The 25247-nt window shown below is 37.6% G+C and overlaps 1 protein-coding gene across 1 annotated transcript in view; it reads right to left on the reverse strand.

The window, feature by feature from the left end:
* The window catches only part of DOCK3 (dedicator of cytokinesis 3), a 194611-nt gene extending 176873 nt beyond the window's left edge, over positions 1-17738 (reverse strand). The window contains exons 1-3 of the mRNA XM_026055042.1: positions 17735-17738; positions 16736-16819; positions 1243-1283 (exon numbers count right to left, since the gene is read on the reverse strand). Of these exons, the coding sequence (XP_025910827.1) occupies positions 1243-1283; positions 16736-16819; positions 17735-17738 (129 nt within the window). The remainder of the gene's footprint in view (positions 1-1242; positions 1284-16735; positions 16820-17734) is intronic.
* Between the last annotated feature and the right edge of the window lie 7509 nt (positions 17739-25247).

Raw genomic sequence — 25247 nt, forward strand, 5'->3', positions numbered from 1 at the left:
GAACAAGGGGCAAAGAGGTGGAACAAGGGGCAAAGAGGTGGAACAAGGGGCAAGGGTGAAGAGAAATGAGAAGCTAGTAAGGATAGCTAGCAGAAAGGAACGACCAACAGGAGGAACTACCAGGGACATCTACTGAAGACACATGAACTAAGCAGGGCAGCTGCAAAACTGGCTATCATGCAGTTCACAACATTGCCCCAGGTAGGATTCCAAGTAAGGCCTCCCCATCAGCATGCTACAGTACTTGTGGTATTTTTCAAACCTATGCCCTTATCATCTAGTTCACGTCCAGCCCCCAAAGCAGTCTTTCACTGAGAAAAGAAGTATTCTTTTACTTGCATACCCTGGGGCTATGCTTTTTCCTCTCTTTCCAACAAAGAGAGGTTTAAGCCTATTTGGGATAGAGCCCTTGTCTTTTGCTGTTGCCTATGCCATAGAGTTCTTGTGTGATGAGATTGGGAGGGGGGGCAGAACAGGCAATTTAAAGCAAACTTTTCATAGCATCCCATTATTGATTTAAATAACATGATCCTCCATCTTCAGACAGAGCAAACTCAGTCAGTCTGCAAGAACGGTAAATCTACAGTTCTGTGGTAAATATAAGATCAGTGTAGTTAATATGCAGATTAAAACAAACAAAATCAGTAATTGAGTGTGAACTGTAAATTTTCAGAGCTTTAAAATTTAGCGCAATTTGGAAAGACTGATTTTCATGGTAGGGGGAGGGGAAGAGATACTAAAATACAGACTATTCAAACTGATAAGAAAAATTCCTTCTCTTTGATAGATGAGATTGAAATTGAGGAGGAAAAATGAGACTAATGGGAACAGCTTCAGTGAAAGTCAAGAGTAAACATGCACGCTTTCAGCAATACAAAAATGTGGAAGAGGAAGAAACACTACTTCAGTTTGCTTGTTTGGCTCACTTCCAATTAATGAAGTCTATTCCTCTGATCCTATGCTGGTTACCTAAGAAACTACAGGAGGTTTGAAGAGTTCTCATATCAAAACTGAACACATACTCAAGCAGTAGATGTAACACATGATGAATTTAGGCTTTTCCATTAAAAGAGGAATATGGTCATGCAAGTATTGTTCTATCAATTTACAGAATAAATCCAATCCTCCAACATGGAGAAGGTTAAGGAGAAAAAGAAGTAAGGAAAAGTAAGAGTTTACAGAGCTGTAACAGCAAAGTAGAGAGAATCTCCCACTAAATTCAGAAAATGTATTCACACTTACCTTTACATTGGGCTTCTTAACCGAAACACCTCTGTACCAACCTAAAACCAGATAAAACACACTATATTAAACTGTGATATTGCTTACTTTACACAGAAGCAATCTGACTGAAAACTATGCAATTACTGAGATCATTCTGAAAAAACACCGTGCCTCACACAGGTCCAACTTCCTAGGAGGAATACAAGCAGCTTGGTATTCTTCATAACTTCACTCGCAATCATTAGCCACTGTGGTAAGGACACATTCAGCACTCACGCAAGAATCTGTACTGAGCATTTTTCTTATATCGTGCTACATGAGTCAAGGAGGAAAAAGACATCATACATTTCTAATATTGTTTAAATAAATATAAATCCTTTGCATATGTCTGGTCTTATGTATGCACGAGAGACTAGAGAACAGACTTCAGGATCGAATTTCATAAAATCGAAAAATATCCTTGCATCCCCTATCATATAACAGCCCCAGACATGATAATAATCAGGAGTAAAAGCCAAAGCTGCAAAGGCTACAAATTAAACTGAAGAGCCTAATTGCTATTTTACACAGGTGAAACAACTTATGTCACTCCATGCAAGACAGCAATTCATCAGGGAAAAAGTCTTGAAAACACCCTCAATGGAAAAGCAGCACACTCCAGTTCTCACAGTGGACTAGCCTGCTCTTCCACTCCATAAGATGTGTAAAACTACCTTGCATCCTCATTAAAAATATACCACTCTTTCATATTTGGGTCTAATATTTCAACTCCAGAATGTAAAGCAAAAAAGAAAACCCACAAAAAACTATCCATCTTTTATAGATAGATAGATAGATATCTTCTTTATTAAATAAATTTCTTGTGAGAATAGGACATAACACAAAGACTTGATTTCCCAGGAAATTATTGCATATGCTCCAAAAGAAAGTTTTATCTTCAGTTTATTTCTTAGTTGGTCAAACTTCATGGCAATCATATCAGCATAACCACAGATTCTTTGGAGAATAAAGAAACCAGTTTGTTGGCTTGCCTTCTGAAGATACTTTTACACATTTTAAACTGGTATATTTCCCTTCAATCTTTCCTTTTAGGTAATGCTCTCCAGATCTTAGTTTTTCCTCTCTTTTTTAGTCTGGTTTAAAGGTTTTAGAGTCACCTTTTTCTAAGTTTCCTCCAGTTCCACTCAAGCAACATACAGTAAGCAGAGAGAAGAGCTCACCAGTCCCTGAAAGCACTGGTTTGTAAAATGTAATTCTTTGTTTGCTTACGATAAAAACCACCAAAAAACTCAATCCATATCTCAAAGTAAAAGCTATCAAATTGGAAAAGGTACAGTGCTCTTCAAGAGTGTGCGCATATTACATTTTTCACTAGAATCAACTCAAACTTTATTATAGAATTGATCTTAAATAGATCAATACCAAACTAATTAGATCTTTTAAAGGGAAAAATATAAATGTCTTTTTGAAGGAACATAATACTTGTTTTTAGAGATTTAATCATGATAGTCATCAAATCCAGGCAGATACTTGGTTATTCAAGCTCACAACATGCACTACACAGTTTCACTTCAATATTGACTAAGGTCTTTAGATGTTACTATAATGCAAATAACTGATTGTAACACCTTAGATTTATGTCATTCAACTTTTAACGATACTTTGCCTTTAAGGACCACTGACTTCAAGGAGATGGTGATAAAAGATTTAAAATTAATAAACAGAAAAATATGGCTGTGAACTGATGAGAAGTTCGGGAATAAGTTAATATAAATCGATCAGAAGTATCCACAATCTAGGCAGATTGTCTAGTAATTACTATTAACTAATAAGAATTTGAGGATGGATGAAATTAATGCATAAGACCACAGTTAGAATACCCAAAACCCTCTACAGAGAAAGACTATGCTTCATAGATGTAATGCTTTCCCCACCTCCTTTACAGACAGCTAAGAATATTCTCAAACTGCTTGACCTCGTGGAGGACCACTTCTGGAAAATGAATCACTTTTAATGGAATTAAAAAATGGGAAGGTGTGTGGGGGGAGCTGCTAATAGAAAGGGGTGGGAAAGAAGTGAGTATGGTCAAACAGCTTTTCAAACTTAGGGAAAATTAGTTCTCCTTTTTGTATTTAAAATGAATATTTTAAATTATACTGATGCAAAAAAATTATTATAAAACAAGAGAGAAAACAGTTGCAAAGTTAACTAATGAGCAGTTAAGAAGTGCCAAGAATTAATATCACTTCTTTACYAATTCACCCCTTCTGTACTGACTGGCTGTGCTAGCTTTTCAGTATCTGCAACAACTAATGCAAGGATCCTTTCCAGATCTATTCATTACATAATCCTGATTCCTTTGCAACATCCTGCCCACATGTGCCACAACTGTGGAACAGTATCTTACAGAAAAGAGATAGTACGTGATCACATAATTAAAGACTTCAGTAAAATGTATTCAGTTCACCCAATTAACAGTAAGAGCTTAAAAAAAAAAGTGGTCTTCTGTACTAATTTTCTATTACAGGAGTTGAATATTGATTTGGTAGACAACAGAAGAAAGCTGGCAATCTGTACACTCAGACTATGAAAGTGAATTGAGGGGAGCGTCCTTTAATTGTTTTAAAGACTCAGTCTGTTCCCTATTTGTTCTTTTTTCAGCTCTGCCTTACCTACCCTTTTTCCTCTTTTCTTCCTTTTATCATCTTCTGTACAGTTCCCTCTCCCAATTTCTTCTCTGATGCCTTTTTTTAATTGCATCACTTGACTCTGCCCCTTTTTCCTAACTTGTGCTTCTGTTGCTCCTCTTCCTCCTATTCCCTTACCACATTAGGTGCATCTTTTTTTGCAATAAAGTAACACCTTCTGAGTGAAGGCATGGAAACTATGAATGCATTTAAGTGAGCATCGTTGATATGATACTGACGGAAGGCTAATGCTGTATTTCAAAATATGTTGACAGAACGAGGAATTTACTGTAAGAACACCAAAAATTAGTCCATTATAAGTAACATCCTAAGCAGTTCCTATTCTATATGGGATAGGAACTAGAAGAACACTAAATATATCCCTAACAAGTCAGACAAATTTCAAGCATATGTAGTATTCAAAATAAAGTAGATAAAAGAAGTTTGCTTGGAGTGTCATTGGTATCGTTGATGGTATTTCTGTTCGTTCTAGGATGTTTTCATCATTTTGTGATGGGCCAGGTAAGACAGGCCCAGGATGACCATACTGCTTACACCATAGCACAGTARCAACTAAGAAAGCATTATTACGTCTGGACATTTGCAAGAAGCTGGGGATGAATGGAGCCATGGATTGTCTCTTAATGTTGTGTCAATGTGTATTTATGGATACATGTCATGACAAAGTCACCTACTTTATAAGTTTAGATGAGCGGAGGTGTAGAACAAGACAAAAATTGTTTTAAGAAATTGATAATATGMGAGACATAACTCCTTAGTAAAACAGAAACTGTCAATGTGAGAGTCATGTATGCTTTTCCAATTTAACTGATTTTGGACACCTCAGTTGATGCTTTATACTTTCAGTATGCAGAAGACAAAGGTTTAATCCAAGTACCATGGAAGTAAGTGGAATCAATCATATCCATTCCAGTGTATTCTGGATAAGTCACCACATCTTAAAGCCCTGTTCCAACTTTGCTTTTACATGGACTCACTACAAGACAGCAGACAGCAGAGTATCTACTGCACAGTGCAGTAGATAAGCTAAGTAGGTTACCTGAAGCAATATAGCCACACTGAATGGTCATCTGTGCCAACTAAACTCAAAGAACCTAAACACTACATTTCTAAAGGTGAAACATAAAACTTAGGAAAAAAAATACAATCCTTTACAACTGCTTTTTTCGATACTATCTAATGGTATTTGACCACAAGCCATCACAAGCGAGAAGTAGGCTATTCTACAGCTCTGTCTTCTTTATTATACCCTACACGGTAAATAATCCCTCAGAGAGCTGCAGGAAGAATTACTTCCATGATTAGAAAACTGCAGAAAAACAAAAGGAAAAGTGCAGCACTTTGCCTGTTCTCCCCACACATTACAAAGATGACTTGCCTATAACTTTTTCCTTCAAAATACATTCGCTGTACATACAGTTCACACTGTAGGGGACTTGCAAGTCAGTACTAGAAGCTAAAGAAAGTTTTACCTAACAGTGTACACAAGAATGTCCTCCCTTCGTTCCTTGGGTTTGTTCAGCTATAAAAGGTTCTAAGTTCATGCTGCTCAGTTCCTCTGAATGAGCGAAACCTAGAATGCCACAAGGCTTTTGAAGAGGCAGGACAAAAAAAAAGAGTATATACATCACCTACCTAAAATTTGGTAAATAACAAGTCTTTCTCCTTTAAACACTTGTTCATATGGAAATTCATAGTGTGGGCAGCTTGAAGCCGTATTGCTGAATCCCACGTACTCCTAGATAAAGACTGAAAGACAGCCTTTCCAAAGGTGGTATCGCTCTCAGGAGTCTCAGCAGTAGCGCGGCGCTGAGTGAATTGCGAACAGAGTCCTGCGGCAGGTCTGCGCATCTTGGTGTCGCAATCTGCAGAACAGCTCCCAACACTGCTTGRTCTTTACCTGGATATGCCTTGAACAAAACAGGCTATTCTTTCTTAAAGACACCTCATAACCCTTTTCAGATTCCCAGTTAACCAAGAAGAAAGCCTTCACGTGGAAAAAGCCAGTCCTTTTGACAACTCAACAGCAGACAAACAAGGGGTTCTCAGGAAAGGTATCGACCTGTTTTTCAGGAAAATAAAGCTCAAACACCCAGGCTGAGTTAAACAAAACAAAAAAACAAAAAACAAACAAAGACCCCACTCAGCTGCAGAAGAACAGAGAATAGGAAAACCAAAGGACTCCACAGACCATTTAAATCCTTGACATATAATATTCTGGAAATACATTATGTAAATATTTATGGTTACTCCTAAACATAAACTTGTGCTTAAAGAAAGCACCGCTAGTAGAATCCATCAGAAGAACTCAAAATCTCATAGCCCTAGCAAAAATAACAGCCACAAAAAGTCTGGTTGTAATAATTAACAAAGTCAACCAGTTGAGTCAACTAAAGAGTTTAAAGTTGTACCCATTTAAGACAAATCTTTTAGGTTTAAATGCCATTGAGAAAGTGACATTTCCCTAAGGGGAAGGTGAATTCTTTCACAAACAGGACAGTGATGGGACAGAAAATTAAACACAGTCTAAAGTCTCAGGAAAAAAAAAAAAAAAAAGCTGAAAGGAGAGGATGTTTTCATTCCCATCAAAACCACAAACCTTGACCATTAGCCAAGTATTTTAAATGGCATCCTTCCTTACTCTCTGAAGGAATCTGTTCTAGTCCCAAGGTCATGCAACAGTAGGGCTACCAGATCAGAAGAGCTAGATAGAGTTTGTAATAAGATCTGAGAGCAGATATAGGGTCCCTGGTTCTCCGTAACAGCAGAGACAAAAATCCAGAAATCAAAACTGTTTGAAACCTCATTTGGGCTAACCACATAAGAAATGGCCTTAGCCTATTTTATCCTGAAGATAATACTGAGTACAAAAAAAAGTTGGGAGATTATTTTCATGTATTAAAACTTTCTTGATCTGGGGTTCAAGAAAGTATCTAGAATAGAAAGACTAGCACTGTTCTAGAGCAAAGTTTGATCTTCAGGATACACTCAAGCTCAGAACTAAAGTCATTAAGACATTTATCATCTATAATCCATCAGCCTGAAACAACTGAGTGATTAGAACTCCTTGGAAGCTAATAAATTAACCCAATACCCAACACAGCTGCCCCAGATATTGCACAAACAAGTGTCCAAGGGAAGAATCTCACATCCCCTCAACTGCTGAAGGAAAGCACTGTGTCGTACGTTACTACTGAAATACACTGATTTACTACATTGGAAGAAAAGGTGCATGTAGTATAAGCTATTGCTTATAAGCTACTCCCATACTGACCACAGCCTTCGGTTCCCAAATTGGCAGAAAGGAGTTCTCCATCCTAGAAGGGAAGTGTCTGATCATACTGATTTTTAGCTGAATGAACCCTATACAAAAGAAGTGGGATTCAGAGTACACCTTAGAAATACTAGGGTAAATACATGAAAGATATTATGGTAAAAAGTATTTCACCTATTCTGTTTTGGATGCAGGTACACCAGGATACACCTACAGACAAAGCACTGAAAGCAGAAATGAAACTTAGAACCCCACGGTAACCATAGCATTGCATTGCACATTATCATAATGCAGAATTTAAAAGAAATTTTCTTCAAGAGAAAAACACTTTCTTTCAATAGCTTAGACCTGCTTTTCCTACAAGAATAGCAGCAATGTGGCAGAATATGGAACTCTTTTATGTATACACAAGTTGTAAATTAATGATGAGGGTCCCATTTGTGAATTCCCAAATATACTTAAAACTTTTAATACTATGAAAAGTTCTACTAGAAATTTGGTAATCACATTTTGCATTATTTAACTTCTCTCTTAAGTCTTTATTTTTTTGCCCAAAATTTAAATTTTATGTTTCCATATCTATCATATACAATGAAAATGAATCTAAGTTTAGCCTGCAGGGTTGACAGGCTGTGGGGATTTTTTAATTTTTAACAAGTTTTTATTCCACTAATTGGGCAACCTAAAAAGACTGATAAAGAGTGGACAGTACCTTTTATTTATCTCTACTGAGGAAAAAAGCCAAAGACAAAGAAGAAAGACTTTGCAAAACTACTAGAAGCACCAATTTTGGAACAAAATCCCTAAAGTTTTTAGCTCAAGTCTCCCAAAACGGAGATGCCATGATGCTAAGGAAAAAAAAGTCACATCTGAATATAAACAAGGAAAAGGAGAATATACAATAGCAAATGATATAATAAAAATCTGCAAAAGAGTAAATGAAATAAAACCTATGCCTCCAGCTGCTTACCAGAGGGAGCCAAGAAAGGGAGACAACGAAGTAGAGCCAGACCCAGMTGAGGGACACCTCTACCAAAGACTTGGATGGAAACGTGACCCACTTGTCAGTGGTTCAGAACATTCTTCAAAGGGAAATTTGATTTTTAGATTTAGGGAAATCTGATGCAAAAGGCAGCAGCAATCATGTTATAAACAACCCAATCCGCAAAGGAAGCCTGAGCCAAGAAGGAAATTTTTCTCACACGCTATGATGGCCATGGCCAAGCTTCTTTTATCACCTTCACAATGTCAAGGAAAGCAAAAAGTTGGAACAATTGCTGTCCTAGTCTGAGAGACTACCAAAAATTGTAGCAGGCAGAAGTGATTTCTAAGAATAAAAAAAAATCTGTGAAAACACAACAACAGTGCCACAGACTAGTAGTTAGATACGTGTTCTAGGTAACATGTTTTATTTCCCATCCCAATGACAATTGAATTAAATTGTGAAAATTTAATGTGAAAACAAGATTGCACATTTTGAAAAATATTTAAAAACTGAAAGGCAAGTCCAGATTTTTTTTTTTTTAAATAAGCAAAACATGCAGCCCCACTGTTTCTCCTCARCTTCATATGTTCAGAAGTTTCCCGATTTTTAAATCCAAAAGACATTTGTTCTTTAAACACAGAACCATCTCTTTAGACATTAGGCTTCTGTGTTTAAGAAAGAAAAAAAGTGTTTCAAGAAACAACTTTCAGCTATGAGACCACTGTCAGAAAAGAAAAAAAATCTAACCTACCGCAGCTATCTGTAAACTAAACAAACCCCCCTAAAATGATCTTACTCCCCCCATCTTTATCCACAACTTAAGAGCTTATTGAAAAAGACTGAATTTCTATTGCAAACGTACCAAAATATTTTATTATTTCAACCATTTCACTGGATGACATTTAGTTATTATGTTTAATGATTACAGATCTTCGTAATTGCTTGACAGCTAATGCTAAAACCATCTAGGAAAAAGGTAATGGCCGTCCAAGGGATAATTTGCATGTGAACTGTATTTATTAAAAAACACACAAAAAAAGAACACTCTTAGCCACTTATTCTTACTTTAGATTAGTAAGATTTTCCAGTACTATGAGCAACYTTCAAGTCTGGCAGGAAAAATACCTTTTATTTGTGGTACAAATGGCATAAATTGGCTTTACACATGTAGAAAAAGAGTATTTTTTCATATTCCCAATGGTTTTGCCTCCATAAGTTCAACTTTCCCTAGGACTTCCAAGTAGCTGCATATAACCAAAGTTGCACACTGCCGCTGCTCCTCAGCTGATTTATTAAAAGCAGGCAAAGTGGCTACCAGAAAGGAAAGGAAAAACAAAACAAAAACAATGAAAAAAACCCACACTCATTCTGGCTCTTGCCCAGTACAATCTTCTGGGGGCAAAGTCTGCAAACCAGCTTCCAAAGGACAGCAACGATAACCTGACTGCTGCTTAGAGAAGCACTGCACATGGACCACAGTAAAATGGTCAACCACAAACTTGCACAGTTCCAGGTTGAATATTTGATAAATGTTAGAGACAGAAACCAGATAAAGACTAGAAAAAGCAACAAGAAGTTTGCTCTCTGTTATCATTCAGATAAATAAGAGCCAAAGTCATTGCTAAAAACTGGGAAGAGAATAAAAAGCWTGAATTTGGAACAGATAAATCAGCCTGTAGAATGATAAGTTTGGTGATTAATTCAACAACTAAAACATTATTATGAAAAATTAAATGAGATTATTAAATTAAACTGGAGCACACTGACCACCAACACAAGGGTACACTGATACTTACAATGCAAGCAAGGGAGGCTCGGGGGATTTAGCTCCCTCTCTCTTTGTACAGCTGATGGCAATGCCAAGAACCAAACTGGGGATGCTGTAAGCACGTATGCAAACCTCAGAAGCATACAAAGACAAAAAATGAGGTATCAATCCCCTTTATTACAGTCTGCAAGCCTTTAAGGCAAAACACTTCAGTGACAATGACAGATTTCAAATTTACTGCCCAAAATTTACTGGGGAGACGGGGAATAAAAGGGGACCAAAATCTATCACATAAGTCGTTTCCACAAAAAAACTACTTAAAAAAAAAAAGTAGTAAAAAGGAACCTGACACGACTACAAAAATTAAGAGTGTTAGAGAAGACTTGAAAAACACAATCAAAACATGGCAAAAACGGAGATGGAAAGCACATCAGGCATGGTAACACATACTGTAGCAAAAGGAAATTAAACAGAGAAAGACAAAAGAGTGTTGGATAGACAGGGTAAGAATGAGCTAGAAAGAAAGATCATCGACAGGCAAACACTATTTTTTGAGATGTAGTCTACACGTATACTTTAATAGTACTTCGTTGTGTATGAAGCATCTTGCAAACAAGAAGGAAAAATAACTCTTTCAAGATAGGGCAGGAAATGTTTTGAAGCCARAAACCTCCCTAAAATGCTTAAACTCCTATCTGGCAAACAGAGCATGGTTGTTCACCAGGTAGAACAGGAGGGAGGAAAAAATATAAGYCCTCTTTCCCATGGCATCTCCTCACCTTGTGATCTCAGGAGCATGTTCTCCTGGACTAGACAGAAGCAGGGCTAGCAGTCAGAGACAGTATCAAGAAGGTATACACATACACCATAAGCCACTGCTACCACTCTTACTTCTCAAAAGCAAAACACCAAGAAGCTGGTGACTGCCTTGCCCTATGGACAGCTTGCAGAAGGGCCTCGCTGACAGGCCTTTGGACAAACTCAGAAAGCAGAGGATATTCTCTGGCTGCAGGATATTCCTGCAGACCTTGGTGTCCTCACAAATAAGAATGTCCAAAGAGGTTGTCACATCTCTGAAGAACATCTGGTAAAGGTCTCCGGTCCTCAAGGTAAATTTGGCCCCAGTTCCTTCTTAACTCAGGCAGATGACCTGTCACTAACAGACATCTGGTCCTCAGAAGAATGATACGATGACCCCTCAAGCCTGGAAAGTGCACTAACTTTCTGCATTAGTATTGAGAACAGCATCATGCTCCTAACTACTGAACCAGAAGGCTCTGAGACCCAGCACCCAGTGTAACTCTCTCCTTTTCTGTAACCTTTCCTTCCTCCTCCTAGGCTGTCCGTGTTCCAAGGACTAGCTCTAATACAGCACAGCTGCCTAACCTTGGCTCAGACTTTGAGAAAACTGCTAATCTGCAAGAAAAAGCTGGGAAAAAGTCTGCAAGGAGAAGGGAAAAAAAGAAAACATAAAATTACAGCCAGCAATAGGATAGGATTGTGGAGACAGGGACCATTACTAGCTCAAGGATTCAACAAGAGAAATGCCAATATGGAAACATGTAAAAATCCTAACAGAAAAAAATAACAGGGAGTCTGTTAGTCACTGCTCTAAGTGCCAGCAGATTTAGTGGACGACGGCAGCTTAGGAACATTGAGGAACTGTTCCAGGGAGCAGCGGAGGCCAACGCTTTCCCTCCTGACTGACAAGTACCTGGCCAAAGCCTCCACTCTCTTTGGATGCCTTATTGGGGGTGACGAGCATAGTAATGTTTAGCCTTGTAGCTAAAACTATAATTTTGCTTATGTTAGACCATCAATAATTCCTTTTACCTTCTAAACTTTATATAATTGGCTTGCAGAGTCTCTTTGTGCACAGCTAAAGGTGCTCAAAGTGACCCAGAAAAGGGATGGTAACAGAGCTTTTGTAAAGACCTGATGCTGAGACAACTCAATGCCAAGACCACTCTGTTCTGAGCTTGATGCCCCCAGCAGTGCCAGGACTGGATGAGCAGCAGATGAATACTCCAACCCAGCCTGCCAACACTATGTCAGGGAGCAGCTTCGTGCCAGCAGAACCACAGGAAGATGCTAATAATGCAGCTAGAGATGCCATAACAAAAGCAGACGAGGTAGAACGTGATCTTAGTGTTTTGTCTTGGTCCTAGCCAAATAGAGGGAGGTCAAGATGACATTCCTGAGCTCCAAAAGGCTAATCTGAATAGCCAGGCAAGATTTTCCACAGTAGCTGTGAGGGTCCAAGAAATGTCAGCTCCACTGGCACGCTCCACAAAAGGCAAAGAGGAAGGGGGATATCCCCCACCAGGGACATCTTTCTTGGGGTAAATCAACATTTCTGGAAGTGAGTCAATTTGGCCAAGCCAGCTACAGCACAGCTCCTGACTCCAGGTGACAGGAAGCCACAGCAATGAAAGTCTTGAAGTGTGATTCCTCATTCATCCCTAGGTGCAAGCTGGAAGTAGAATATTACCCTTACGGAAGACAGCAAAACTAACAGAAACATTCTATGAAGGCATTAAAACCTCAAACTGGCAAGGAAAATTGTTATAAAAAAAAAAATCAAGCAGAAAATTCTAACAGCAGAATGACTAAGAGAAAGTGAAATGATAGCTGATGCTATGCACCAAAGAGTAGAAGGGGAGGGTCTAGAAAGCAACCTCTACGGTTACTGCAAAGAAAAACTCTCAGTCTCTCAGTGTAAGCAATATCTGCTGCTTGAATGTATTTAGGGACTCAACCTCTCCCTCCCTCTCCACACCCTGCCCCAAAAAGAAACCCTTGAAGGGAAAAAACACTTTTACAGAAAGCTGTGGAACTTCTGTATGTCTCAAATACTGGAAAGCCTTCATTTGGCCACACTTTCACTGCTAGAGATAACAGAAGGAAATTTTAAATATAATACATGCATGGCTTAGGAACACTATTATCATCATGCACACAAACCATGTGAATAAAGATACTTGTGTAGATACCAGAATTTGCATGGGCAAGGTAATATTCTAATTGGTGCTTGAGGCTTCAGCTACTTGTTTCTCTTCTTTGAATATACAGGGCCTCAAGCTAATAAAGTCACTGAAGTTGTAGCATTTTTAATCTAAAAAAAATTGCTTCCTAGCAATAGAAATATATGGACAAGACAGTCTTTCTAAGCTTACTCAGAGTGCCACTACTCATAGCCACACTTGCTGAGAACTGATTATACCAATGTCTGTACTTAAGATCATGTGTCAGCAAGGAATGAAGATACTTTGTCATCTAAACAAGGGAAGAAAATTCCTCCGTGGATTTTTCTACTACCCTTTCCGCCTGTATCAGTCAGCTTACTGTGATACCCTCCCCATCAGGTTAATGCTGGTGTGTCAGTTCAAAGAAGGATATTCATCTTGCAAATCTATCAGTGACAGGCAACAGCCATGTGACTTGAGATAGAAAGTGTTCTTTGAGATATGTAGTCTGCAAATATATATTTCAAATAGCATGTATACTCAAGCCCTGTACCTCGAGACCAGAAAGCTCTGCCTCTCAGCATCTATCAGTGGCTTACTACAACCTTTCCCTTTCTCCTCCTCAATGCATGGCATGTAGAGCCGAGAACACCACTTACTGTTTCAATTCTTTCTCGGTGGCAGGGTCATACTAGGAAGGACTCAGACAGAGAGGAAAGCTGTGAAAGGCAAACATACATATGGCTGACATCCTGAAGAATATTCGTTACCAGTAGGAATCCCTTTGAGTGAGACCACTGGAGTGCCAATTCATGCAAACTAACTATAAAACTGCCCTAGTAGCATCACATGCTTTAGAGACAGCATAATGTTTGGTGAAACCTTAGACTGAGCTCTTGGTAGCTTCACAGGAAAGGCAGACTTCAATCCACAGGTTTGAAACCTGTCATGTTGAATTACTGGGGCAGGGGGGAGGTGAAGGGGCAGATTTAGACAGAGTTAGAAAATAGCAATTTAGAACTTTGTGGCCTGGTTTGAAAAGCACACAGAGCAACAGGACACACAAGTGACTGAAATTCAAAAATTCCAACTTCAAGCAGATGCACAAAATCCATACTAATAAAAGACAAACATGCTTCCTTAAACACTTAAAAAATGCAGACAACCACAATGAAAAAGCCATTTATTAATATCTTATCAGTTGGTATTTATACTTTTTAGCCTTAAAGAGAAGAACTCAAAAGCTCCATTCCTTTATTGCATATATATCTGTACACATACACACACTTTTACTCTGCATATACAAAACTTAGCTGCAAGGGTACTTGAAAAAGAACTTGATGTAGGAAAATCCCTACTCTCTAAATCAATGTGCTCTAAATATAGTAACTGCTTTTTATGCCAGTTGCTCCAAAACAGCACTTTCTGTAATAGTTATTGAATAACTCATTTTGATTAAAAGTAAGTACATTCAGAAGTACAACTAGTATTTGAATTTTGTCAGCATGGATTTCTTCAGTGAGTCTCAGAAATCATTCTTTAAGTCACTAGAGGGTTTGCATGTATATGAATCCTTTTTGCCCAGAGAGCAAAGTCCCTACTATGGAGAATTATGCCCGCTGTTTCAAAAAGCGAAGCTGAAACAACAATGGATCTCCTGCTGACACTCACGGTAACCCTTATTTGTGTGGGTTAACATTAATTTATCCAGTCTGTCCAGGCACGAGAATCCCAAGCAAATAATGCAGAGGTCAAAGATGGAGTCACATTTCATGCTAATCTTGCAAGACAAACCAAGTACTGCATTAAACAACCTCTTAAACCACAACGCTTGAACATTTTTTTTCCTTTTAATAAGCTACTTTGCATGTTTTGTATGCTTTTTTGTATAGTTCACACATGCAAAAGCTGTAGCACAGACCACCTGAATATTTAGTGTACCATGTTGTGGAGTTCCAGATGTTACCAAAATTAATGCATCTTTTCAGTCTCCTAACTCTTACTGCTAAATATCCTGTCATTTTCTTTGCAAAGTAGAGGGAATTTCCCCTCCTGCCCCCTTCTCCCCCCCCAACCCCAACACATTTGCAAAAACACCTCCCCCAGTCCAGAAAACTCTTTCCCAGAGCCTCCTTTCTCAACCGTTTAAAGAATGGCACAGATTTCCTTTGAGGAATCTTCCCCCAAAACTACTGGCAAAGGAAATTATACAGAGTATAATTATTATAACATTGTAAGGAGATACTGCATTATCCTTTTGCTTTTTTGTAACAAGCAGCTCTTTTGATATCATGCCTTTGTTTTCCAAAGTTTTGAAAGTATCCTGGATTACCAGAAATGGTTTGAAAATAACATGACCATCAAAGCTTTCAACAATATGCACAGTTCCTCCCTATGCTAGTAGTTAACTCTTCCTCACTAATCCACCAGACCTGGTAGCATGACTACAAGCAACACTTAGTGCTGGAGTAAGGCTTACCTCATTACAACACATATTAAAATATTTATGTTCTTCTTAGGTGTACACATATTAATACTATATATAATAGAATACATTATATAATTATATATTAATATGTAATACTATATATAATAATATATAATACTTAATACATATTGATTACAACATGCTTCTCTGCAGATTAAACACTGTCACTGAACTGCAAAACCCTCATTCAACAGAAAATTTTTTATACATGTAGATGAAGAAGCTATATTACTTTCCTAGAAAAAAAACATGCAGAGGTCACTTTTTCACTAAAGAGTAAGCCAGTATGTAAACAAAATCTCTGAATACAACAGAAAAGCATTAAGAACAACAGACAGTTTGGGGCATGAAGCAATCTCCTGAAGAAGCATGCAGAAGGTTTCTATAGCAAATTTAACACTGAAGATGAAAAATGAATGTAAACTAGAACACAAAACCAAACTTACAACTTTGTAGAATGTCAAGTTGGAATTCTAATTTGAGAATATGAACTTTGAATTTATGCTTTTAACATTTCAGGATTAAGGTTACACTATTCCATTTCAAACGCTATAGTGAAATGTGTTCTCATACTGTATCTTGTCAAACTACTCCTCAAAAGCATTGCAAACATGTTTCATACCACTTGCTTATTTTGAACATTAGAATAAAAATCATTGTCTTTAAAATTTTAAAAACATCCACTTCAATCAGACTATTCACATGAATAAAACAAAAGACCAGGACATTCAGTCTATTCACACGGAGACATCTCCAGCCACATAAGGAAGAACTGTAGTTATAACATTTAAAATAGCATTTTCCTCTAGGTAGAAAAAGAGCACAGGAATATAAATGCACAGCAATCCTCCCTAAACCAGTATTCTTTGTTTTTTCCAGTATTGGTCCCAAATCACCAGCTACTGTATTTCCTAACTAATATTTTTCATATGCTCAGATGTTTCTAAAAATAAACACTGGTAAACTGAATTGAAATACATAAAGAAAACAGTGAGAAAATATGGTAAAAAAATTCAAGATACTGATTCTACACTTAGAATGATGAAAACTCACTGAAAGACCCAATTCCAATACAACAATCAGGTCAGGGTTCAACATTTTCTGGACAGATGGTTAACTTAAAACACACTGACCCCCTATCAGACTGGATTAGTGCCAAGAGCACTCAGCCTTTCCTACAGAAAGTGGGTCAGATCAGGTCTTATCCAAGTGCTTTGATTTGATGCATCATGACTCCGAAACAACTTATTAAAAACTGCTATATTAAAGAATTTGTACATGTTTATAAAGAAAACAAGATTCTCTTTGGGCATCACACTTACCTTCACATTTCTCTAGGATCTGGACAGTTTCACCTAGTTCCAGGACTAAACCTTGTGGTACGGCTCCTCGGAAGCTGCATATCACTAGAGGGTGGGGGGAAAAAAAAAAAAAAAAGAGAAAGAGACACATGAGGGATGAATCTTTGCATGAATTTTTCTTTTAAGCATAGCACATTAGCTCGCTCCTTACATAAAAATAGCTGTCCAGAAAACCTGTCAGCCCACTTTTCCTTATCAGATATCTTTATTTTAGCCCGTATCACAAGTTAAGCTCAGCAGCAACATAAAAGCTGGGGCRTTTTTTTAAGAAAATTTTTGAATTAAGCATGTAAGGCTTGTAATGATTTTAATCACTAACCCCAAACGAACTCGTAATGTAAATAAAGATTTCCTCGTCTCACAATTCTTACTCTCTTACAACTCAATAGAACAGGCAGTCCTGACTTAACAAGGGTCAAGAATTTTATTCTTGAGCATTAAACAATAGAACAGGAAGTCAGCGGCAGGAATTACTTTCCTCCAAAATTGTAACTCATCCTTAAGTACCATCTGTGGAGCTAGTATATTGCAAAAATCCTAAATATAATTATGTATATTAATATGAATATATCATACAGTACACAAGAATCTGTACTTTTCATAAACACTGAACCACCAAGATTGTATTCATCTCAAATATCATTTTCCCAAATATCTTTAGCTTTCATTATCCAGGGAAAAACCAGAAAACATGAATACCAATTTTTAAAAAAATTACACAATGAACCTCAATTTTGCAAACAAATTTTAAAATTTTGTAATAACATATAATAATATATTCTTTAATCAAAATAATGGTTATTAAAACACAATAGGGGCACAGGTATGGATAGTTACTGGAAGCATGACATCAAAAAAAGGATAAACTACAAATAAGGTTTCTCTGGTTTTTCTTTTTTCAAGTCTCCTATGTCTCAGCATCAATGTTTAAAAACTCATTCAGACACAGATTTAATGTACTCATCCAAGTACCTTGTTCTAAATACACATGCAGACAGGGAGTGCTCCCTATATTCTACCTACACACCTAGTGGAGTCCCAAGAGTTGAAACAGTGACCTCCAGTGGGCAATGTCCTTACTTTTTTCCTATTAAAGAGGGAACACTCCCCTTTAAATGTAAATACTTAAACTATGGTTGCAACTCTCATGTGACAGAGGCTGCATTTCAGGTCCTCCCTGAGTACCTTTATGTCAGAGCCATTGAACCTCCTAGGTGTGCAGGGCTTAGAAGAGCTAATGAGAAAGTCCAAAGTCCACAGAAAGAATTCCATGGAAACTAAGATTTTCTGCACCATCTAACAYCAAGGATGTTTCTTGAACCTTGAATTTCCAAAAAATATATAGAATAGCAAAAAAAAAAAAAGTCAACCAAAAGAAGTTTCAGCTCCATACACAGGTCTCAAAGGGGAGGGGGCAAGAAAGAACAAACTACACACAGGCAGTAGGCAAACACCCACACAAGTGAGAGGAACAGGAGAAAGAATATGAATCAAAATCTGAACAGAACAAAACAGCATCGAATGTCTGTTCTTCCGCCGTGAGACTCGGAGCAGAGTGTTTTAACTAACGGGGGGGGGGGGGGGGGGGGAGCAGAGATCCCACCAACAGACCTGAACTGGTCTCTCGGCTCTTTGGGCCCAGAAGCCACCGCACGTTAAAGCGGGTTTTAAAACTCTTGTTTACATCAGATAGGATAAACATAAAAAAAAGACTCCAGATGGGAGTAACATAGATAATATAACCCAAAAAAACACTAGTGCAAGAATAAGCTTGTCAGCATACTGGATTCAGTTTTTACTCRTGGAGGAGTAATAATTTTTAATCTAAACACATAAATGCATATGGAAAATATGAAATAATTTAACTGTTCTGGAGAAAACAGATTACAGAGAAGACTGATAACTGACTTGTGCCCTTACCACAGAGATTTTTTTTTATAGCAAATGGTCATCTACAAACTCTCCATCAATCAACAGGCCTCAATTATTTCTTACAAGATCCATCTCCTTAGTCACCACAGAGTAAAGAAGTAACGTATCATCAAAATAGCCATAAGCTAAAAAGCCTAACTTCCACCCGCAGGGAACAGATCTGAATGATCGCTCTTGGGTTTCAAGCCAGACTGTTGTAACATTCAACAACTATTTTCAGATATTAAACCCCCTCTCCATCCATCAGTTTCCTCCCACGAAACTTCATTTTGGCCAGCCGTTGAAGCCATTCTGCTAAGGAGGAATACTTTCAAGTAGCACCATGCACCACCTGCAGGAACCAGCTCCAAGTCAGATTCCTTAACTGGGGTACTTGAACTGTACCAAAGTGGTCCACAGCAAAAGAAACTCTTACCTCTACACATTTGTAAATTCTTAATAAGAAAAAAAACATGAACATATTCACACCGGCAGTTAATTCTCTAACTCAACAGAGAGCAGGAAGGGATTGGGTGTATCACATATGAGAATGGATAAAGTTGAAATCATAATTTGGAAAGCCAAAGATATAGCAGGAGAGGACAGATTGAAAAGTGTTTTCCTTGGCTAAGCGCATGCCCTGACAGTATAAGCAGCTGCATAATGTAAGTCACTAGCAGTAAGAGAAATGGTTTTAAAGAACAGACTTAAAGGACACATGGACAAATACGCTATCTTGAGAAAGAGTCAATAATGTCTTTGCATAAGCAAGTCATTCCTCACTGAGCTTGTCCGTGATAAAGTGCAAAGGTATTGCACAGATAAATAACTAGCCAAAAGTTAGGAAACAAGAGAAGCAAGCAGTCTGTTTTCTTAGTAAAGATAGACTGATCAGCAAGCTCTTAAGGGATCAGCGTTGCAGCCTGTTCTGCTTAAAATACTTTTAAATGATCCAGAGAAGCAGGCCAATAAGCAAGGGACAAAGTTTGCTGATGTCGCTTAAGCTATGCAAGGTAGCAGAGAGTTGCAGAAAGACCTAACAATACTAGGAGTGCAAACAGCAGATGGACACCATTTAGTTGACCTACGTGGCGTTTTACAAGGGAAAAACAGTCCTAACCTCACATAGCTAGTTGAGCGCCCTCATTTTGTATTGCCACATTGAGCGAAACGTTGGAATTTTATTAGAGGTTCTTGTTATAAGTGCAACCGTACTCTCTCCACCCCTTTCAGCTGTCAGTCTTACTGATTTATTCATATTCTGGTTAATAATGCATCATATAAAAGCCCCTATGCAGTCTTTGGTATCTYTTGTCTCACTTCTTTCTACCTTTTCTTATGCTGCTTTACCTTTTGAGGCTGAGGTGCTGACACTTGTCAGTCGCACGGAGAAGGTGAACAAGGAACAAGCGTTAATCATTTCTTCCAGGACAAAATAGCAAAGTAGTTCAGAGCCTTAAAAAGTGCTTTTTCCACACAGTGCATTGTTAAACTGTGAAACTCCTCACAGGATGCTGTGGCTGCTAAAAGTTCACCCAAGTCCAAAAGGAAATAGGACAAACTGATGGAAGAAAAACCAGAGAGCTATTAAGTGTATTGCCTTAGGCTAGAAAGTCCCTGATCCACAAATTACTTAAGTCTTGGGAAAATCTCACATGTGCTTATCCTGTTGTGCCACTATTCTGTAAACACCTGCTATTCGTTGCTATCAGGGATAGGATGCTGAATGAGAGGGATATTTGACTCGACTGTTACAGTCTTTCTCACGCTTTTATTATGGAATCGCTGCCTGAGCTTCTGTTGCCCCTTGCTATCCACCAACTTGTGACCTCGTCTGAACRCTATTATGACAAGAAGAGGGGAAACAATTCACAGGTAGAGAAATATTAAATTAGATTTCACACGTGTCATTTTTATTCTCTGCTGCCTACCTAAATAACAGAAGCTCTGATTTTTGTTTTGCAGTGGTATAATTTAAAATAGAGTTTTCTTTTGTAATTCTTTCTAATCCAACTTCCTATGTCCCAGCCTCCCAATCCAGTTTCACCTGGTTCTCAACTCCTCCAAAGATCATTTTTCTTCTCAAATAGATTATTTCAATTACATGATAAATCTAGTAAGAAAATTGGGTCACATTTTTTTCCCCATGAACTCTGGGAAAAGCCAGAAGAAAAACAGGAAAATGCCAGACTGCTGTTCAGCCCACTACATCCATGTAGAAGGTCATGCAGAATTTAGCTGCTTAATTCCCCCAAACATCAAGTTTTCTTAGTATATAAACAAAACTACTTTCCAGCACAATGAACTGGCACAGACATGTGCGTTCTGCATATTGTTTCTAATTTGTTTTCAACCTATTTCTATACATTATAGTAAAGCCTATAAACATATTTTAACATTGCATAATGCATTATTTACAATGTAAAATACAATTTCAGCCCATGATAAGCCAATATTTGTTTACACAAAAACCAGCCATTTTACCACCCTTTCTCTTCCTGCCTTCCCTGATATACCAATGTAAATTCCAAGTATTTATTTAAATGAAGACAAACAAGAGGAACAAATTTGCTTCAAGATATTTCCATGATTTCATTATCCTCTTTTCTTTCCCCAGATCTAGATTATATTTCTCTAACCATAAAGTTGGGTTTTGTAATTATTTGGATCTTGTTTATTTCTCAAGTTTTCTCTTCTGCAATAGAAAACACTGCTGCTAGAACACATCGAACATGCTAAAATACATCTTGTTATTCTTTAAATCTTGGCCTCACCAACATTTTGCAATGAGGAATTCTACAGGTTAACTTTGGAAAAAGCAATTTTTCATACTGTTAGCTGTGAATTTGCCATTCTTAAGTTTCATTGGGTCTTTTCAGCTGTGTAATGTGACAAAAGAAAAAATCTTAAACTACCTTCTCTGCAATAGTCATTACTTTGCAAACTTTCAGCATATCTTGGTTTATTCATTGCTTCAAAAGAGAAATTTTCTTGGCCTTTGTGACAGTTTTTTTTCAAATTCTCTACTCATTATTACTACATCACTAAAATGCAGCTAATATTTTTTAGATGACATGAACAAACCATAGGCAAGTCTTTCAGGTTAAAGTATGCCATTTAATTTTCATAGTTGCTTTGTACTACAATCAACGTGCAGTTACTCAGGCTATGTATTAATCATGTCCTAAGTACGTCTTCAGCCAAACTAATTCCAGAAGCGATGACAAGGGTAATAAAAAGGAGAAGCATGGATGCATTTGTGTGGTTCCCTACCCAAATTAATGAGCTCTGTATCTTACCAATTTATAATCAATCTGCACAGACTCCAAATTTTGTTCTGTGCTACAAATTTCAAAGTTCTTCTGAAGTTTTCCGATGCTGCATGTATTTTAGGCTTCAAAATAYATAATTATATTTTAAACTTACACCTCTATCACATCAGCCAAGCATTCTGTATTTATGTTTATTATTGGGTAAACACATAAATGTGTTATATCTCATTATAATGGGTCTGAAATTCAATTTTTCTTTCTTTTTTTTAAAGTTTGAAACAAAGATGTCACATGCAACAGTCTGGCAAATTAAGCAAACTTTTTTTTTWAAATTTACAACTGCTACATTGCAAAAAAAAATCAAAAACACTTAAGGCAAATCAAGTAGACTGAACAGATCTTTCTGAAAAACACTTATTACATGAATAAAAGTACAGCAGAAACAGTTATCTGAATTCCAGACTCGTTTCTGTAACTCTGTAGTTTATTTTCAAACTTGGGAAAGAGTTGCAAAGTGATACTTTGTACATGATACTTATTCCCCACTAAATATCTCTTCTTAACCCAATTCTCACCACACAAAGAATTACTGTAACTTCTTAAGTAGTCTACACTGCAAGACTGTATATTTTTAGTTTCATATTAAACTACTAGTTAACATGCAGTATAGGTCAATTTTTGAAATTGATTTGTTAAGACTGATCTTTAAGAAAATAATGTAGGTTATTCCAGACTGATAAATTAATGTTTATGATGCAGGATGCATCTTTTCTTAAAATGCTTTTTCCCCCCCACAATAATTCATCCATTAAGAGAGCCTAATGATCATCTTACTCAGCTGTTAAAAACAGCTTATGCTTTGTGATATAATTTTCCTCCCTATCCCTAAATGACAATGAAGGCTCCATGTAGCATAACTTAAGAGTCACTCTACCAAAGATGGCTCTAAATCCAGTATCTTTTCTCTAACAGTGGCCAAAGGGGGGGGTGGTGAAAGAAGGTTATTGGAATAGAGCAAGGATGTAGCTTTCCCCAACTTCAGTAATTTGTAGGTCAGGACTTCATAATGTAGAAGGTTTTTTATTATTACATTAAAATATATATTTAATAGCTCTCTACACTTTCTTCTGTAGATCCATCCAAAAGTTTTTGAACCCTATCAGCTTTTAACATCCCAATCATGCCAAAATTCCACATTTCACTTATGCATCATGCAGAAAGTGGGTTTTTTTTTTTCTTTTCTTTTTTTTCCTCTTTCCCCTCTCTCTCAGATCCTGCATCACCAATGCCCCTGGTTTRTATTAAAAGAAAAAGAGTAATTGAACAATTTCTACTCTTGCACACCACATCATTCACAGTTTTATAATCCTACAAGCTATCTTTATCAATTTCTTTTCCAGGAAAGATGAGAGATGTTAATTCTCTGTATTTAGAGATGGCAGAGAGGGAGAGGCTCTTAAGCTACAGCAATATGACGGCACAGGAAAAAAAAATATTGATACAAGTTACCCCACGGAAGAAAAGATATCTAAGTTTCAAGATTTAGCTTGAAGGAATAGTTCCTCACAGACAGAAAACTGTGGGTCTATAACCATTTAAAAGACCACAAAGCAGTTTACAGAGAATATCCCCMCACACACACATACACATAACATTTTCATTGCAAAATTAAAGGCTGATATGATTAGATTTTAGTGGAACTGCTTGATTAAACCCRGCAGCTTCAGAGACTGCACAGTCAGATTCTGATGATATTCAACAAGGGAGCAGAACCACAAGGAAATTAAAATTAAAGTCTCTTCACCTCCACAGTATACATGCTAAATACTAAATGATTAATTATGGGTGGGGATTTCAGTTATTTGCCAAAAATGAACTTGAGACATGCAAATTTATTTGCAAGTTCATGTCACACTCAGAAGGTATGTTCACAAAGAAAATAAAGAAGAAAAYGGAGATCCAGTACTTCTAAAACATTTTGCTGTTTAAGCAAGACGGACAATATAAAGAATTTATGTACGAAGGAGAGGAGGATATATCCAATTACACCCTAAAAATCCATCAACCCAAGTAAAGCAACACAAGCTTTTTGCAGCAAGGGCAATTCCTTACAAAGTATACTGGTACAGCACCACACAGAACAGGGCACTAATCCGATTGGAACTGCCAGGCACTAATGTAATACACACACAAAAAAAAGATTATCAAAAGCTGATTAAAAGCCATCCAGACATTACAATCGAAGAGCAGGGATTAAATAAAAGACATGATTTAGAAGAGGGCTAAAGAATTTCTTGACATTGTTAATGGTCTCTATGAACTTTTATGCAAAATCTTGAGGAAAAGAAAATATATACCATGGAACTGAAAGCGGCCTGTTACCCTTAAGTTTTTGTATATTACCAAAATTATGCTACAATTAAGTGAAAGTATTTCAGGCTGGTCAGAGAGCACTGGCAGTTGCTAGGCAGCATCTGTTTCTGTCAAAGATGCTTCTCTCTTTTTGCAATCCAGAACCTCAGCCAGGAATACTGCCACCAATGGATTATTACAAGGCAGCTTACTGCCATCACATGGCATCTGCAAAGTGCTCAAACTGCTGCCTAGCAACACCGCCTCTTTCTACTGAGTCATACCATCGCTATGAAAATATTCATGCAAAAAAAGAAACAGATGCCCAAGAAGAGAGGTGATCATTCACTACCAAGGTGAATTATTGCTAACATCCTTTCCCTCCCCTCCAAGATAAAAATAGAGATTAGGCTCAAAAATCATGAGCTATTTAAAAGTTTTGCACAACCTGGTGACAAGAGGTAGAATTGAAAAAAAACAGACCAAGAGCCCACAGCATTGTCCACTTTCTCAGCTCTGTTAAGGAACTAATTTTGAGCTTCYAGCTTTGCAGGCACCAACTCCAGAGTTACTCATCTGCTTCCTGCAAATCTACGGTCAATCCCTTTCCCACAGCTATCAGCTCAGTCAACTTCCACTCTCACAGAAGAGTACGGAAGTCCTTCACCCATGCATCATTCTCTGGATGAGGAAAGTAGATGTGGCAGGTTTTTTCTCCGCTTTGAGCGGAGATGAAGGCTTCAGAGTTTCTGGAGCCTTTGTCCCTTTCCAGTACCTAACCTGCGCAGAGGAGAAACAACACTAATCACACCACACTCTTYAGCGAGGCGTGTGCAGCTGCTCTGAGCTGCTGGGCTCTACAGACTGCAAAGGTGAGCCAGAAAAGGCTACACTTTCCTGTTGAACATCAGGAGACAAAACAAACAAACAAACAAAAA

The sequence above is a fragment of the Apteryx rowi genome, unplaced genomic scaffold (genome assembly GCF_003343035.1).
Source record: "Apteryx rowi isolate R43461 unplaced genomic scaffold, aptRow1 scaffold_98, whole genome shotgun sequence".
Classification (NCBI taxonomy): Eukaryota; Metazoa; Chordata; class Aves; order Apterygiformes; family Apterygidae; genus Apteryx; species Apteryx rowi.